Below are 18,279 nucleotides of genomic sequence, written 5' to 3'. Positions count from 1 at the left end.
AAAAAATGGATTGGATTCATTCAATTTAATCTAAATTTCAACCTGCTGAGATTTCCAACAACTTCTAATCAATACATCTTTATTTATTGTGTGTGTGTGTGTGTGTGTGTGTGTGTGTGTGTGTGTGTGTGTTTCTTGGCCCTAACAGGCTTCCATACCTGATCAACTGATCACCTATCGATCGTCCTCCACACTGAAGCCTGTCAGAGTCTCACTCAGGACTCCAACAAACAAACAAACAAACAAACAAACAAACAAACAAACAAACAAACAAACAAACAAACACCTCCCTGCTGGTTTCTCCCTGTTACCATAGCAACACCGGGCATATTTACACCGGCACGCGGAGCTGAGTGTCGCAAACTGAGCGGCAGATTCCTGCAGTCTGACCTCAGATCAGATCTTTATATAACACAGCAGCGGCACGGTGATCGATACATCTGTTATCTATTGACACACACACACACACACACACACACACACACACACACACACACACACTGTAGTGCCAACTGTGTTTTACAGTCTGTCTGCATTGCGTCGAAACCCTCCTCCCTCCTCCCTCCCTCCCTCCTCCCTCCTCCTCCCTCCTCCCTCCTCCTCCCTCCTCCTCCCTCCTCCCTCCTCCTCTCTCACTTCTCCTTCATGAAAATCCCGCAACATGCCTCCAAATCACCGGAGAGCCGCATCACCCGCACGTCCCGCCTCCCTCCTCTTCTCCGTGCGGGATCCCGCACCGCACCGCTTCACCCTCTGAAGCCTCCGCGTTGTTTTTCTGCGTCTCTCTCCCTTTTTTTTTATTTTTTTATTTTACCGCAGCACACACACACACACACACACACACACAGACACAGAGCTGGTCTTCCTGTCTTCATTCTGCTGATGCTGCAGTGTCGCTCCTCTCTCTCGTGTGTTCCTCACGTCTTCTCTCGTGTTTCCAGCATGATTTTGATAAATATTCAGTCCGGATTTTCGCTGCCAAGCCGCGGTACTGAAGCCTCCTCCTCCTCCTCCTCCTCCTCCTCCTCCTCCTGCAGCGGGCTGCTCCGCTCGACGCTGAAAACCTACACCAAGAGGATACGGATGTTAACCAAGACAACATAGTCTATTAATTTTTCAGAGATCCTGTAAAACGATATCAGTATTAAACCCAAGTTGGGAGGAGAAGGTGCTGCAGGGTGAGGACGATCTGCTGCCTCCAGATCAGCTCAGGTACGTTCATATATCGATCCTGAATCAATCAGTCTTTGTTCATGTGAGTGTGTGACAGCTTCATGTGACAGGTGGTGTTGTGCTGCTGAGTGTGAGTCCTGATGTGCTGCAGAGACGAAGCTGCAGGACTGCAAACTTGAATACTGATGTATGCGGTAAAAATCCAGCAGATGCAGCGCAGCGTCTGTTCTGTGCTGCATGACGGATCCTCGCTGCATGTTTGGGTGTTGAGACGTGACGTGAACGGACATCTTGTGCTTGTTTCGCCCTCTCGCAGGTGAAGGACGAAGCGTTTGCTGTAGAGGAGGAGGATGATGGTGGGGATGATGATGGAGACGGAGGCTCTGCACAGCGACCGGCCTCAGTAGAGGCTTCTTCACTCCGACCTGCTGCTCCTCACCTTCACGCCGCCTCCTCTTCCTGTCCTCGTCCCACCAGGAAGGATGACCGTGGTGTCGACAGAAAACATGGACGAGACCTCCACCCTGCCGGGACACCCGCAGGACCCGTACCCGCCCGACGACGACCACGACGACCACGACTGCTGCGAGCGGGTGGTCATTAACATCTCGGGTCTGCGCTTCGAGACCCAGCTCAAGACTCTGGCCCAGTTCCCGGAGACGCTCCTCGGGAACCCCAAGAAGAGGATGCGCTACTTCGACCCCTTAAGAAACGAGTACTTCTTTGACCGGAATCGCCCGAGTTTCGACGCCATCTTGTATTATTACCAGTCCGGTGGACGGCTAAGAAGGCCGGTCAACGTGCCGCTGGATATGTTCTCAGAGGAGATAAAGTTTTACGAACTTGGCGTGGAGGCCATGGAGAAGTTTCGAGAGGACGAAGGATTTATCCGGGAAGAGGAGCGGCCCCTCCCGGAGAAGGAGTTCCAGCGGCAGATCTGGCTCCTCTTCGAGCACCCGGAGAGCTCGGGGCCGGCCCGGGGGATCGCCATCGTCTCCGTCATGGTTATTCTTATTTCAATAGTCATATTTTGTTTGGAGACTTTACCAGAACTGAAGGAGGATCCCAGCCAGCGGATGCAGATTGTGGGGAACATCACGGTGTATTACAAACCGAACGTCCTCACAGACCCTTTCTTCGTGGTGGAGACGCTCTGCATCATCTGGTTTTCCTTTGAGTTGATAGTCCGGTTTTTCGCTTGTCCCAGCAAGGCGGCGTTCTTTAAAAACATGATGAACTCGATTGATATCGTGGCGATAATCCCGTACTTCATCACGCTGGGAACGGAGCTCGCTGACGACCAAGACAACAAGGAGGGGAAGGGAGGAGGGGAACAGGCCACGTCTCTGGCTATTCTCAGGGTAATCCGCCTGGTGAGGGTGTTCAGGATCTTTAAACTGTCCCGACATTCGAAGGGGCTCCAGATTTTGGGCCAAACTCTCAAGGCGAGCATGCGAGAGCTGGGCTTGCTCATCTTCTTCCTCTTCATCGGCGTGATTTTGTTCTCCAGCGCCGTCTACTTCGCCGAGGCCGAGGAGAAGGAGTCGTTCTTCACCAGCATCCCGGATGCTTTCTGGTGGGCCGTGGTGTCCATGACGACCGTCGGCTACGGGGACATGTACCCCGTGACCATCGGGGGGAAGATCGTGGGCTCGCTTTGCGCCATCGCCGGAGTGTTGACCATCGCGCTGCCCGTTCCCGTCATCGTGTCCAACTTCAACTACTTCTACCACCGGGAGACGGAGGGCGAGGAGCAGGCCCAGCTGCTCAACGTCAGCAACCAGAACTTGGCGTCGGAGAGCAACTCGAGCCGCCGCAGCTCCTCGGTGGTCAGCAAGTCGGAGTACATGGAGATAGACGAGGACATGAACAACAGCATCGACAACTTTAGGGAGGCGAACCTCAGGACTGCCAACTGCACGGCGCCCAGCCAGAACTGTGTGAACAAGGCGAAGCTGCTGACCGACGTGTGAGGCAGCGACCGACACGCCGGTGTAAATATGTAGAAACGTCTGGATGCTTTATCTTCATTGGTGCATTTTAATCTTCTTTTGCATTCAAACATGTGTGAATACTCAAAGAGGCACACATGGTCACTTTATAAAAAAAATAGAGGCTCAGTTACATCATGAAAACACAACGACGGAGTTGTTCGGCAATAGTTCACGGATCAGCAGGTGTCGGGGGACGTTTTTGATAAATTACTGACTGATTTTAGACGTTTTTTAATTATTAATCCAACACATGAAGCTCACAGGTTTTTGTTTCCTTGTTGCTGTGCACCAGATCATCATCAGAGCCGTCGTCTTCTGTTAGTTTTGGCACAGAGACGACAGAAAAGCCCGTGTCACAAACCGGAGGTGTTCAGTTTGAAAGATGTGGGCGTCCACCAGGCAGGGAGAGTCTATTAAAAGACACCGCTGAGTTGCATCATGGGAACTATTAGGTGTTGGTGCAGCAGTTAAGACTGTCTTGATCTCTTAATCCAAATTTGCAAGTCTTTACCTAAAGAAAGGGCCAACAACAGACATTATTGTAGTTCTCGTTGGATTGCATTGTGGGTAATGTAGGAAACAGTGATTTCTGGATACCTCAGCAGTGCAACTCTTTCAGTCATCTTTACTTTGCTTCAGCATCGTCGTCTTCATCGTGTCTTAAGTGCAAATTTTAGAAACTCCAGTTTGTCTCTGATGAACTCAGATGAGCTGATTAATAAAGTGAATCTTGTTCTGGAGTTTATTTTGTAACAGGAGAGAGACGGAAAGGAGCAAAGTAAGTGAGAGGACAGATTATCTGAGACTGTGAAGCATCTTCTCTAAAGAATAACAGAAGTGTGTAAGATACGAGTAAATACAAACAGAAAAGATTTAGATTAACAAACTGAAGGAAATAAAGGGACACGATTTATTAATCCCACACAGGAATTTATCAAAAACTCTCCCTGACACCTCCGACTGAGCAACAGACTCAACTTTCAGGAAAAAAAACAAAGTACAGAACCCAGCTGAGGTTTGATCGGGCCGGCGGACGACTTCCTGCAGAATCACACTCGGATGGATTACAGTTGGAAGTTCTGGCGTGTTTTCACTCTGCGGCACATCCAGGGACACTTTGGAAAAACTCAACGGCAGACGTGGATCGAAGTTTTTTTCCAGGCACCTTATCAGAAGCGAACAGGAAGCGTGCCGAGCCTCGTGGAGGATTATCTGCTGCTACAGACCGACTGGCGGTTCCCCGTTCGACGCCACGCAACAACTCCTTTATATAAAAGCATGTGGAGACTCTCTTCTCTCTTATATCGGCATGCACAAGACGTTACCTCATTCTTATTTTTTACATCTTCTCCTTCTTTGACCTCTCATCTTTTCTCCTCCTGGGAATTTTTTCTCTCATTTGTTTTCACCAAAAGTGCACTGGCTATTTATTTATTGTTTAAATTATTTTGGAGCATTTAAGTGTTGAATGTTAAAAAAAAAGCATTAAGGGAACAGGAACTCTTCTTTTTTCGAAGATCATGGCATGTCAAAAATACTAAAGCATTATGGCCTAATTAGCTATGGTATAGCTACGTATACTCAATGCATGACAACAGTATTAAATTGCTTGCAGTTGTGGAGGGACCTCGGGAGCTGTGGGATGAGGATGATGATGATGATGATGATTCTCCTCATTGTTGTCAAGCTAACGTCAGGATACGGTGCATGATGAAGGCGCTAACTGCTGAAGGGGACAAATCTGCTGAAAAAAACAAAAGAAAAAAGAGGAAGAGACGTAAACGACGATCTCTTTAAAAAAAAAAGACATTTCTGAAATTCCATCGTCCTTTTCATTTATCTGAAGCTTTGATCTTTGACGACGGAGTGCATGGGATCATTTTATGTGATTTGTGACCCCCGATTTTTTTTTCTTTCTTGCATTTGACTTAAAAAAAAAACAAAAAAAACACAAGAAGTTTCAAGAAGGAAAGCAGAAATATTTAACAAATTTCATAGATATATTCTAAAGAATTAGTTTCTAGTGCCTTGAACCCCGTCTCATTCTAGAATTGATTAAAGTGCCTCCCGTTACAAAAAGACAGCGAAGAGCTTAATGATGTGCAGCTTAACTTCCTGCCATGAAGATGCACTGCTCCCTGCACATCTGGAGACAAGAGGCTTGCAAACAGATGTGTTTGGATAAAGATATGAATATATATTCCTCCTCCTGGGGCCTCGCGTGACGACGGTTGATGACACACGGCTGCGTTACGTATTTTAAAGACAGAGGAGATAAAACAAAGGTTGTTTCCTCTGTCGTACCTCTGCAGGTGCTTCAGTTTGACCTCCATCACAGAACGTCTCAGTATTTCAGGTGTTATTCTCAAAACTGTGTCTTTTCTGATCTACTCATGGGGCAACATGACGGCTAACCAAGCTAGCTGTCTGGTTAGCTAGGCGGCAATCTAGCCTTCTCATTCAAATGTCTCTAAATCCACAAACATGTTAGCTTCCTGGGTTAGCTAACTACATAGGGCTCGACTGATGAGTCAGTTTGTCAGCTAACGAAACTGTCTGGTTATTCAGGCAACCAACTACTTGTCTCCAAATCCAAATGAAAGCATCTGAGGCTAAACACATGGAAACTAACTGCAGAGGCAGTCAGGTGGCTAACAAAGCTAGCTGCTAGGATCTATGATGTGTGACTTAAAGGTCATCATAATGATTTGAACTTTCCTCTGTTTGATGAAGCTTCTTGTCTGCGTAGTGATTGGAACAGTTAGCAACAGCTGCTGATGCAGGAGGCTAACTGGTGTTTAGCACTACTTAAGCTGTGGACTTGGAGACATTTGTACGGTGATAAATGCAAAAAATGTAGTTTACTTGGAGACTTTAAGAGGTTTGTGCTGCTGATAATGTGGCCGGATCTTGTTTCGCCTGCAAAGCTAGCAGCACAATTATGAGAATAACACTTAAAAAATACCAGAAACAGAAAACTGATATCAGTAATGTAGATCAGATGCATTATCATGAGGCTCATTATTTTCAGTTTCTCGCAGAGATACAGATGCAGAACATCAGCAGACTGAGCTGCAGCTGCACTGAGGTCGAGTCCTCGAGTGTCTTTCAAGATGAAAAGTGGTGTTTTGAGGCTGGTTGGATCAATAAACAGCCTCACGATCACCTCATGGATTTACCACTTATATACAGACATATGGACAGGTTGCAAAAACCTCCAGAGACACAACGTCAGTATTTAAAGCTACAGCTCCGACTGCAGTGGAAACCTTTCTGAGGACTCTATCACTTCATATCAGAGACACTGCTGCTCTCTGATTCCTGGGACCAAAACAAAAAGAAAAGAGAAATCACTGCCGATAAAGATAGAGCAGATCTGCACATTATAAAACCAATCTGTTCTGTGAAAATGTAGAAATAATGAGCCTCACACGTCGTCTCACAGTACTGACCGGACCATTTTTTATGCTTTATTAAGGCTTAAATAATCCAACATGTTCTCAGTGTTTGGATAATTGAGTCTGAGGAAATTGGGGAGAAATTACGAGCAGAATAAATGTTTCCTCTGGCTGGGAGTTGTGGATTTAGAGAGATAATGATGAATCTGACCACAGTGGAAGCAGTCGGTGTTTCCTCTGCAGAGCAGCCAGCAACTCAGCATCATCTGAACGTAACCACAGGCATTAGTCACTCTGCATGCCAGCAAAATGGCTGCTGCTGCTGCTGCTGCTGCTGCTGCTGCTGCGGTGGTGTTGCTCAGAGGAGGGAGCACATGGCCTCTCTGCTGTGGTGTTTTCAGGAGGGAAATGTCAACACGTGGACCCATTATTGAGTCTGAATGATTGAAAAACAAGTAGAGAGAAGAGCAGAAAGATCTGGACACAGTGTGCACGACGCAGGACTCGGTTCTGTTCTGCAGTTTGTTCTCAAAATTCAGTCACAATGACAGCTGCAAGTGATGAATCATCACGTAACGATCAGCAGATCTGCTCTCACCCCCACACATTCCCTCCTCGCTCAGTGTTGACACTTAGACTCGACCGCGAGGCGACACTCCAACAAATTATGTGACACCTAAAAACAAATAGTGAGTGTAACTTACAAGCCGCGGAGCCCAAACTGTTTCCTCTCTGCTGTTGTTAAGATGAAAATGGTGGCGTACGGAAGCCGTGAGAGGCAGGAAGACGCGTCAACTGTTTCCTCTCCTGAACACACGCGGGTCGAACATGACGTCCTCCATCTTGTTCCGTCATGACGAGTACAATCCTTTTTTTTCTGTCTCGAGATCTGAAGTTATACATGGAATTACAAATGTTTTCCTGAGATAACGAGATAACGTGAGCGAAAACAACTTCATATGAACATCTGAATGTTTTACCTGTTGGTGTGATCTGAAGGTGTTTCCATCATGACTGCTGTAACACACATTTGTTTTCTAGTGACAACAGGTTCATTCATCTTGATATCTCAGGAAAACAAAGCTTGTTTTGTGAGGATAAATTAAGTCCTTTATATTTTTTTTTTCCAATTTGGCCCTCAAGGCTTCCGTAGTGCTACAGTCCCAAAACCTTTGACTGACCGTCACTGACATGTTTAACGGTGTCCCTTATAACATTTGGTCCCCAGAGTAACTGCTAGCTGCTGCTAACTAGAGCTGCTTTTCTGGATCTGTGTTTTTCACAGCAACACATGAAGCTTTTACAACAATAAACCTTCATGTTGTTGTATCTAGTTTGTTGAAATCAAACAAAACTAATGTGGCACCTTAACGAAACTCTCTGCTGTGTTCAATCATTCAGGGTGTTTCAGTTTAGAGGGTCTGCAGTGATGAACAGTGTGACGTTTGTTCAGTTTGAGGAAACATCTCCTCCAAACATGCAGCTCAGCAGCAGCAGCCTCGTCTGAGTCAGGAGGTTTAGTTACGTAAGAGTCTGCAGGTTTTTATTTTCTGACAGCTCAGAAGTGAAATCAGCAGCGGAGGGATTTGGTTTCGGGATGAAAACTCTGCAGACTCGTCGGCAAATTTCACACTTGAAAATGACTTCCTGCGACTGTGGAGACTTGGAGCTGAATCTCATCAGGGTCGATGTGTGTTTGCGCTTATAAAACACCTGAGCAGCCGAGCACAGGTGTTCTCACTTTACACCTCGTCTCAGAGGTCGAGCTGCTCGTCAGGACTGCTGCAAAGCACCTGTTTGGGTGAACGGTACCTTTAAAACCTCAGTTAATTACTTGTATTCAGAGGTCAGCAGGACCTGAACAGATCCCACATGTTGTGAGTCTGGTTGTGCTGCTTTAGGATTAATTAGACACCAAGTGGTCTTTTAAATCTGAGCTGTGTCTTTTATCCAAATTATGGATAATACTCGTGTACATGAGTATCAGCAGCTTTACTCCCAGGAGTTATCTTGAGTGTAAAAGTTACAATTTGCTCACTGAAATAAGAAATTAAGACAAATATCTTTGATTGCAAAAGTTAGAAAAGTCCGTCTGTGCTGGACGACGTGTTTCCTGGAGGTTTCCTGTGTGTCTGTGTGTCATCGACAGCTTGTCTGAGGCTCGTTGAACAAAATTGCCGTCGAACGAAGAACAAAATAAATCCCTTTAATTAAAGTTTCAGTCAGATGAAAAACAAAAACCAACGCTTCAGAGGTGCTTCATGTCGAACATGCAGTCGCTCCAACGGAGGCAACGATTACAAATCTCACAACTTGTTTTTCTTTTTTCTTTTTAAAAGAATGAAATCACATAAAAAAAATAAATAAAATCCTATATTTTCTTGACAGATGTTTAAGATTAGTGATTAAAAGCAACATCAGGGTAGTTTGGTAGTGTCGTGGTTTTCAACTCCTGTTTGTTCATATCTGTCGTGTTTTAGGCCAAATGTCTGAGATCTATCTGCACCATGAAGGGACCAAAAGATGTTTTATAGTTTGTTGTTTTCACATCATCAGAGCAGCTCGACAGACGGAAAACAAAGAACATTTTCCAGATTGTTCCTTCACAAAACGTTGTTTCTGTCTGCAGTAACGAGGACGATCGACGCCTTTCCCTTCCAAAATAAAGTTCATATGATTTTTAGTTTTCAAGCTTCCAACTGCCAAGTCCAAAATGTTAATTACTGCCGATTATGTGATTGATCAACCAGTTCTGATTAATCTGTTGTTTTCAGGACATCTGGGAAATATTTTGGTTTTGATTCTCCTGTGATCTGTTTCGCAGGCTGATGTTAAGCCACAAACGCAGAGTTTCTCAACCTCCACAGATTTTTGTGTGATTTTATTTTTCACCTGTCACGTCACACGTCACTTATGTGCAGCTTTAAACTGACAGTATTGCATGATTTCTGTTCTTCTGAACCTCTGTGCCCTTTACGACAGATCACTGACCAGTAAAATGAATCAATCATCTGAATCAGAGTCTATTGATTTGTTCAGAAAGAAGTTAATGACAGTTTAGATAATCCATCCGAGGACGAGCTGAAGGAAGCTGCTGTGTAGTCCGACAGCGCCGTCACCATCTCTTGTCCACAGGGGGCGCCACGGTCAACAAAAGATGAAGCTTACCTGTCGTAGCTTAACATAAATCTACCCAGTATTTGCTGGTTTGGCTGAAGAAGTGGGAGGATTTCTTAAATTGATTTCCTTGTTGGTGTTTTGAGTCCAACATAACAGGCGATGATACCACTCCAGTGTGGGCAGTAATGCTGCGAGGGTGAGACGTCTACCGCGGAAACGTGAGACGAAATCGACAATTTTTTAACGTTATGCAGCTGAACGAGTTCTATTCAACCAAAACAAGAAGTTTTCCTGAACCTAACCGTGTGGTTCTGGTGCTGAACCCAAAACAAACAGTTAAATCAGTGATAAATGTTCCAGACCTCCCTCATACCGTCGTCACTCTTTGGTTCGGTTCAGGTAAACATTATGGTTTGGGTGAAAATAACAATGTTAATTATCCTCATTTGTAAGTTAAAAGTGACCTCCTGACTTCCTCCTTTGCTGCTGTAGTAACCAATATGGCCACTAGAGGTCACTGCCAAACCGGAAACATAAATCAGGATTCTAAGCTGCCTCATCTTCATACCTCAACGAGGAAACAGGATGATTATCAGCCTGTTAAAACAACATGGCTGTTGTCTTGTACCAGTAACAGCCGTACTGAACTGTCATCATACTCTCACAGTTTCATTCTCTTCAGGTAACAAAACTATTTCGTAGGTTCTTGAAATCTGGTGGTTTGGGTTTAAATAACTAACATAACTACATACACGAGTTCTGCCTCTGCTTGACTTCCTCCTTTGCTGCTGTTAGAACCACTACGGCCACTAGAGGTCGCCGCCTAACAAGGCCAGTGAATCTGGATCGTAACGCACTTGCACATACGACTTATTAGCTTGTTTTTCTGATTAACCTCGGACCATCGACAGTGAACGTATCTTACTTCAGTTATTCACGTATGTGAAAGTATAAAAACAGTAGTTGTTGTTTACATGGGAGCAGTGGCCTCCTGTCGAGAGTCCTCATCCACCTTCGTTCTCCTCCCTCTGCAGCTCTTTATACTACATCACCTGCCTTCCTCCTTTGCTGCTGTAACAATCGCTCTGTGCACTAGAGGTCGCCGCCAACAGGAAACGTAAATATGGGTTGTATGTTGTTGTTAATAATTGAAGGCTATCAGATCAATTTGTAATCAAAATGATGGTTTATTGACAAGACAATCCGAGGCTGATGGACACTGGATCCTTCAGGCAGCTTCACTGTATAATTAGCTGCCGTCAACCTGGAATATTTCCACAGATTTCGAGCCTGTAAATGATATTTATGATCTAAAATGAAAACAACGACACATCATCAGGTTCCGAGGACTATTTTTACCGTTCAAAGATCCCCGAGGAATTCAGTCCACAAAGACATGTCAAACCAAAGTCAAGCTAAAAATAAACAGGTTGAGAAACTCTGCATCAGTGACTGTGTTCATAGGGATGTGATCTAAAAAGCCTTGACACGAGTGATGATGATGGTGATGATGATGGTGATGATGATGATGATGATGATGATGTTGATGGTGATAATGAAGTGTCATCATGTGACAGAGAGAGCTGCATGATCACTCACATGAATTAATACTAGTGGAATATTTGAACTCAAACAAACATTATTATTATTATTATTATTATTATTATTATTATTATTATTATTTATTATAAACATCACAACATTTGTTCTCTCGTCATGATTTAAAACGTTGTGTTTTCAGAGGGATGACTGGTTACTTTGGGACTAACGAGGTTTGTCATTAGCGGTAGTTCGTGTCCCCTCTCGTCCTTAATCACAATCATAAGCCAAAGTCTCATCCTGACCACGATGACTTAAAGTCCCGGTGCCGGAGACGTCATAACAAAATATCAAAAGATGAAAATACTCTCCACTGGGCGGTCGAGATCCTCCCTGAACCCTGCAGTCGTTCAGATTGCACCACGTCGGTTCTTTTTTAATTTGAGCTTCTGTTTCGTCTGAGTTCTCGCTGCAGTATGCAATGTTTGTCATTGGTTGGTGAGGCATAGTCTGTAACCTATGCAAGGTTAGTCGACGATTTATGTCCATTCTGATCTCATCATATTACAACAGTTTCAATAAATTTTGAAAGATACGTCTGTGTTTGCTTTTATTTGTAACGTTCGAGCAGTTGAAGGTTCCTCACCTCAGGTGGAAAAACCCAAACACTTTAAAACTCCATTAAATCTTTGCAGAATTAGTTGTTAGCACTTCCTGTTAGCAGTGAACCTGTGGATGTGCAGACAACTATCACTGGATCCCTTTGACACTGAATTAAACTTAAAATAATAACTTTCTAAGGCAAGTTCTGCACGTGTGAGGAGCTTCTTATGTGAAGATTTCTCATCTTCTCCTCCTGATGATATAAAGTCAGATGAAGTGTCGTCGTCCTCAGAACAGTTCAGCTCGTCTGCTGTGACCACAGTCTGCAGGAGAGAACACATCACAACCTGATCTCAGACCAGATTTACACCTTTGTTCAGCTGAAGTCTTGATTGAATAAAACAGTAACAATACGTAAATATTCGTGACTCTCTGAAACGAGGTATGAGTGATTATTTCTCTCTAGACTTGATTTAAAGATTAAATCCTGTCCCTTATGAATTTGTTAGTTTCCTCCTCCTATTATTATTATTATTATTATTATTATTATTATTTCTCCCAGAGTTTCTCCTGCCTGCTGTTTTCAGTCCAGGACACGCGTAAAGTCAAACTGCAGGAACAAACAGAAACTCGTCGCGGTCCAGCAGCAGCTCGTTCAGATGTGACCTCTCTAAAATAGTCCGGCATGTGAAGCAGCTCCGAGTGTCAGACGAGCCGCCGAGCAGCGTTTATGTTCACGTGACGGAAACACTGGAGCAGGAAGTACAAACGTAACGGGTTCATTTAATATTCCTTTGAGCTGCAGTGAAAATTCAGCATGTTTTGTTTTCCTCGTGTCCACATTTGATTTTCACTTATTGTGTTTTTACTGACACAAGCTGGCAGCCAATCAGAGGGCTGTCGTCCTCATGGTTCCTGTCCACAGGAGCGTCATTTGACCCCCCCGAGAACCACGCACCTGATTGGACGAGCTGAACCAACATGGCGGCTGGTTTGGAAAGTGAAATGTGTTTCTGAAGATGTTTAAGATGTGAAATAAGTTCTTTTAAACGTCACACCAGACGCCCTGATGGTGCTGCTTCTTCACATGTGATTCCTTCAGTCGGCCTGAACAACAACAGCTGACGAGTGCCGATGAATAAACTAGAGACTGGTGCTGGTTCAGAAGAATATAAAAGGAGCAGAAGGCAAACAGGAAGTCAGGTCGATGAGAGGAAACAAAGTAAGAAGACGGACAAAGAAGATATTTTGGACGCAGCGTCCTGCTTCATGGTCTCGCTGTGTGTTTGGGCGGCGGCGTCCTGCTGCAGTACAGACTGTAGAGACTCTGTAGATACTCTGTGGGCTGCAGAGAACCATCTGAGTCACAGAGGAGCTATTCTTACCCAGCTAAGAATACGACTCTCAGCAGCGTCTGTAGCGGCTCCAACTACACACAACACAACACAACACAACACAGCACAACATAACCACACTGAGAGCTGCATTAGAGCCTCAGAGATGGCGTCCAAACGTCTCTTGTACACTGAGCCCGTCACGTAACACGGTGACTCATAACGTCCGGCCGATGGATCACAGCGTTTCCTCCCGGTGATGCTGAGCGATATTTGAATCGTGCTGAGGTGGAGCGAAGTATCGACACTGTGACATCAGCCGCGTCTCATCAGACCCTGAGACTCGCCGTGTGGTCACGATGGTCGCTGCGTCGCATTATGACATCGTCTCGCCGTGAGAGACTGCACGTTGATCCCTGACCAATCACAGCTCACTGCCGGCTCTGCCCTGTGTGACGTCATCACCGTCTCCACAGGTGAAGAGCGCGCTTTGATTAAACAGATGTTTCTCAAACTCAGCGAGAGCAGAAGAAGACTTCTGACCCGCTCGTCTTCCTGTAGAGGCTTTAGTCACATACATAAAACCAACTGGCGGCCATTTTCATTGCTGGCGCCATACATCTGATTGTAACCACGCTGTGGACCGTCCTCCATCTCAGACTCACTGCTGACTCTCAGACCTCTCGTCTGACGCTGATGAACAGTCGGACTGCTCCTTTAACCGACGGGCTGCAGCTCCTCGTCTCTCTGGATGTAAATCCTGCTGTTTTTTTCTGACACTACTTCCTCCACCGTTTTTTATAAGAAACAGTTTATTGTGTGTTCATGAATCACAGCGAGGCCGCCGAGCGCTGCAGCAAACAGTCAACTGCTCCTGTATGTATGGAGACGAGAGGCAGCCCGGGGCAGAGAGCATGCTGGGTTAGTGTGGGTGGACGCACAGCGAGGAAAAACAACGAAGAAGAAGAGACGGAGACGAAGAGGAGGAAGAGGAGGAAGAAGAGGGAAAACAGAGGAACGTAGAAATGATCTGCTCGTCATCGACTGGACGTCTTTATGTTTCACATATTTACACAAGTGGAAACAAAAAAGTGATTTAAAATTTGACATTTTCACGTATTCTTTACTGGACATTTTCACAAGTGGTTGTTTTTTATTTATTTTTACATATGATTAAGATTTTGATGTTAAAGGTTTAATATTCCACATGAGAAATGATTTTGTTACAAGTGAAATTAAACCTTTAACATGTTACAATGAATCATGTTTACAGGTGAAGTTTACATTTTTACACACGTGTACTTTTGATTGTTCACATGTGAATTATTAGCTGTTGGCTGCCAGCTGAGGTGATCCACTGGACCGGTTCCAGAACCTTCAGTCCGGATGAATAACTGAAAGAAGAAGCTTGTCTCTCCCACAGAAAACAGTGCTCCTGAACGCCTCGTTGGTAGTCCCGCCTTTAATTCTGTTACTTTGTGACATCACACTGTCATCATGTCACACATCTGCATAATTTCAACAAGTTTGTCATGTAAAACTTGAGTTAGCACAGCTGGTGTTGTTGCTGTTAGCTGGGCTGGCTCAGGTGCGTGTGAGCTGACCAATCAGAGCAGAGGGGGAGGGGCCTTAAAGAGACAGGAGCTAACACAGAGCTGCTATAGAGAGAAGTGAAGCCTCTGATCGTCATCCACCTGAGACAGCTGATGGATAACACACATGTCTCCCTCCCTCTCATGCAGACAGACAGACATGCTAACCTAACAGCCCCACTGTCTCCTCCAGATTCATTTTCCACTGGAGCCTTCCAGCTCGTACCTGAACCTCCACTAGTCTATTCAGGCAGAGAGGGAGGTGAGCCGGGCCGAGCCGGGCCGAGCCGAGCCGAGCCGGGCAAGCTTTTTCCTTCGACACTGAGCTCCAGACGGCCTCACGCAGCAGAGGACAGTTGGCTCGTGTCGTCTCTTCCTCTGTCTGCTGACACAGAGCTCTGAGCGCCAACACCAGCGTCCATATGGACTCACAGCATGACGAGACCAGAAGCAGCAGAATCTCTGCAGCTCTGAACCGTCCCGGTTCTCTCTGATGTCCTGTGCTGCAGAGAAACGGGCACATTTTACATGATTAGAAACAGATAATGAATCGTGTTCTGGAGGCGTCAGACGTCCTGAAATCTACGTTTACATGAACTCCAGCGACCTTCAGTGACTGACTTCAACCACCAGCTGCTTCACTACAGGACAGAACCGCAGAACTGGACCGAGTCAAAGACGACTTTATTATGAAAAATATAAATTACAGTAGAAAAAAGGTCTTAAGGCTGCAGTAAGGCGGCTGTGGTCTGCAGATCAGATGGAGACGTCCGGCTGGATTAATAATCAGACTACAGGACTTTTTATCTGATAATCTGACAGTTTAGTTTCAGAGTTTGGACTTTTCAACGTCAAAATTATGACGTTTTATCTCAGTTTTACATTTTCAGCTCACAATCACGACTTCTGACCTCATGATTCTGAGTTTTTATCTCATTATTGGGACTTCCTTCTTATTGCTGCTGACTTTTTAAAAACCTCACCTGGCAGAGATGTGCGTCACACGCTGAGGCTCAGAGCAGAGTTCTGAACAGGCGCTGGTCCACCGGGCCTGCAGGTTTCTCCTCTTCACTTGCACTTAAACAGACTCTTGAAATGAGGAAACCCTGCGAGCCCGGCTCAGCCCGGCTCAGCCCGGTGTCCCGTTTCCTTCTTGTATCATACGAGTTATAAAATATTCACATGTGTTCTGTCTTGAGTGAGCTGCTCTACTGTACCAGTCTGTAAGAGGAGAGCAGCGTACAGAACCCCAGGATCCATTGCACAGGCGCTGGTTCAGTCACTGTTTGGACCTCATACACGGTGTTTTAGCTTCTTTCAGCTCCACGTTTTGTCTCAAGCACCTGCAGTGTTACAGGTCGAGGTTTGTTATTTTGACTGCAGTCGTTTTAATACGACCAGATGAGATGTTGTCTAACGTGGAGCCGTGTCGGTTCTGTCAGCGGCTAGAACCTCCCAGATGTTCTGCAGAGTGAACTCCAGAGCAGCTGCGACGCTCTGCTAATGTTATCGCACAGTTCTGGTCCTCAGTCAAGACCCGGTGCTGGTTCTGGAGGACTGAGAGCTGCCGGGTCTCACAGCAGAGGTCCCTTGCCCCGCCTCCTCGCTCTTTGTCTTGCTCCTCCCTCTTCGTCTTGCTCCTCCCCCTCATCCCCATTTAACATTATTTATAGCAGCAACATTAAATCTTTTCAGGGCAGGTCTGATTTTATTTTTTGTAAATCGAGCCGTGTCTTGTGCTGCTCTTATGTTCCTGTCTTGCTTCATGATAAACATTTGTCTGCTTCCGGCCTTAAAACAGCTTTGCAGATGACACATTTTTACGTGACGCTGGTGATGAGCGTGACGGCTGTCAGCGGGTCGCCTCCACGAAGTGTAGCATCCCAAATCCCCTCTCAGCTGCACTAATCTGATCTGAGGACGGGGAGGAGGGGTGTCGACCCAAAGACCAGCCGCTCAGGTTCAGACACACCAGGAACGTGGATGGAGTCCACTGATGGCTGCTGGGAAATGTAGTCCTGTCAGCTCCTCTGCAGGTCGGAGGTCAGTCACTGTGACAATGTTAACAGAGCTCAGAATTTATCTTCCTTCTCAGAACTCATCAGAACTGTTCAGTTTACATGTTAAACGTATAGCTTGTTAGCTGTTAGCATGTGTACACTGTTGGACCCCTGAAGGCCCGTTAGTCCTTCTGAAGCTGCTCAGAGTAATTTATTACTGTAACACATTACTTTTGCTGCACATTACCTCCAACATGTTTTGGGGTAAACTAACATTTAGACAGGTAACTCAGGTAACTGTAGCAGGAAGGAAGAGCTTCTGTCATCGGCTCGGTCCAGCAGACGCCTCTCCTCACAGTGTTGGTCTGGTTCTGCCACCCAGCAGGGATCCACTCTGCTGGCTCGGGAACAACAGGACTAAATGATTGATACCAAACAAAGCTCTGTAAGCAGCCTGTAAATGATGGATGATGCAGAGCTGCAGTCAACACACTGACACAAGCCGCCGCTCACACTCCTCAGTTACAAGGTGCAAAGTGCAAAACCCGACAGCTGATTCTGTCACCTGAGACGAGTGTGTGTGTGTGTGTGTGTGTGTGTGTGTGTGTGTGTGTGTGTGTGTGTGTGTGGCACTCCACAGTTAAAGCAAGCAGGAAAACAAACCCAAGAGGTACTTACTGAGCTGGGCACGCGACCACACGGAGCTCACTCAGCTCTGGTGTCAACACACAGTACCAGCAGGCTCCACAGGGTACTGGGTGCTCAGCGCCGGGTCAGAACACGGCGGCCCGTGAGCTCAAACTGGTCCAGAAACAAAATTAATTGACCCTCAGTGAAATGTGAAATGTCAGCCCACTTTTCTATCTGTGTGTTTTCTAGCTTGTTAGCCTTAGCTAGCTTGTTAGCCTTAGCTAGCTTGGTGGCTTCCTGTCATGTGTGTGTTTCAGTAACCAGGCTTCATTCTTCTTCTTCTCTCCTTCAGCTCCACCCAGACTCTGCCTCTCTACCTGTATTTTGTTGACATATGGCAGGTGGAGTCAGAGCCTGTGATGAGAGGGAGTTTTACTGAGGGGCGGAGTCAAGACGCCGCCAAGATGGCGACCACTGCTCCCTCTTCTCTCTGGGCCTCCTTCTCCTCAGACACCTCTGGGTGACGTCTGGTGGCTCGTCGGTATGAAGGAAGTGAAGAGCAGGTGGAAACACAAACATGCAGGCAGACTTTCAGACGCTGCGACGCCACAGCACGCCGCTGATAAAAGTCATTTCAGTCGTGAATAAAAGGTGAAGTCAGTGTGCGAGTAATTCCAGAACACACTGCTGCTGTTGACGCCCGGAGCGTCGGCTCTGTTGTAAAGACCACGTTATGAAAACTTCCTCTTCCTCCTCTTCCACCTCGTCCTCCGGGCTGCCAGGCTTTGCATCATTTACATAACCCTGCCCCTTACCCTTTGTTGGTTTGTTCTGTCTCTGGTTTGTTTTCATTGCTTTCGTCACACACAGGCTCACTGCCCTGCAGCGAGGCCTTC

At 45.9% G+C, this 18,279-nt stretch overlaps 1 protein-coding gene and 1 long non-coding RNA gene across 2 annotated transcripts; one reads left to right on the top strand and one right to left on the bottom strand.

Moving 5' to 3' along the window:
• Positions 1-643: 643 nt before the first annotated feature.
• On the top strand, positions 644-11,819 carry kcna1b (potassium voltage-gated channel, shaker-related subfamily, member 1b). Its single transcript, XM_037121798.1, has 2 exons — positions 644-1,212; positions 1,490-11,819. The coding sequence occupies exon 2, from the start codon at positions 1,656-1,658 to the stop codon at positions 3,144-3,146; it is 1,491 nt and encodes a 496-aa protein (XP_036977693.1). The 5' UTR covers positions 644-1,212; positions 1,490-1,655; the 3' UTR covers positions 3,147-11,819.
• Positions 11,820-13,799: 1,980 nt separating this feature from the next.
• LOC119032563 lies at positions 13,800-17,694 on the bottom strand. Its single transcript, XR_005078947.1, has 4 exons — positions 17,432-17,694; positions 17,001-17,170; positions 15,737-16,804; positions 13,800-15,256 (listed from the first exon to the last, which is right to left on the bottom strand). It is a non-coding gene; the product is annotated as an uncharacterized LOC119032563 (long non-coding RNA).
• Positions 17,695-18,279: the final 585 nt, after the last annotated feature.

The sequence above is a fragment of the Acanthopagrus latus genome, chromosome 14 (genome assembly GCF_904848185.1).
Source record: "Acanthopagrus latus isolate v.2019 chromosome 14, fAcaLat1.1, whole genome shotgun sequence".
Taxonomy (NCBI): domain Eukaryota; kingdom Metazoa; phylum Chordata; class Actinopteri; order Spariformes; family Sparidae; genus Acanthopagrus; species Acanthopagrus latus.
The sequence above is the reverse complement of the archived record's forward strand: the minus strand, read 5'-3'. Positions and strand labels throughout refer to the sequence as shown.

Excerpts from the sequence above, each read along its gene's own strand:
- kcna1b (XM_037121798.1), top strand. The coding sequence starts at position 1,656 with ATGACCGTGGTGTCGACAGAAAACATGGACGAGACCTCCACCCTGCCG.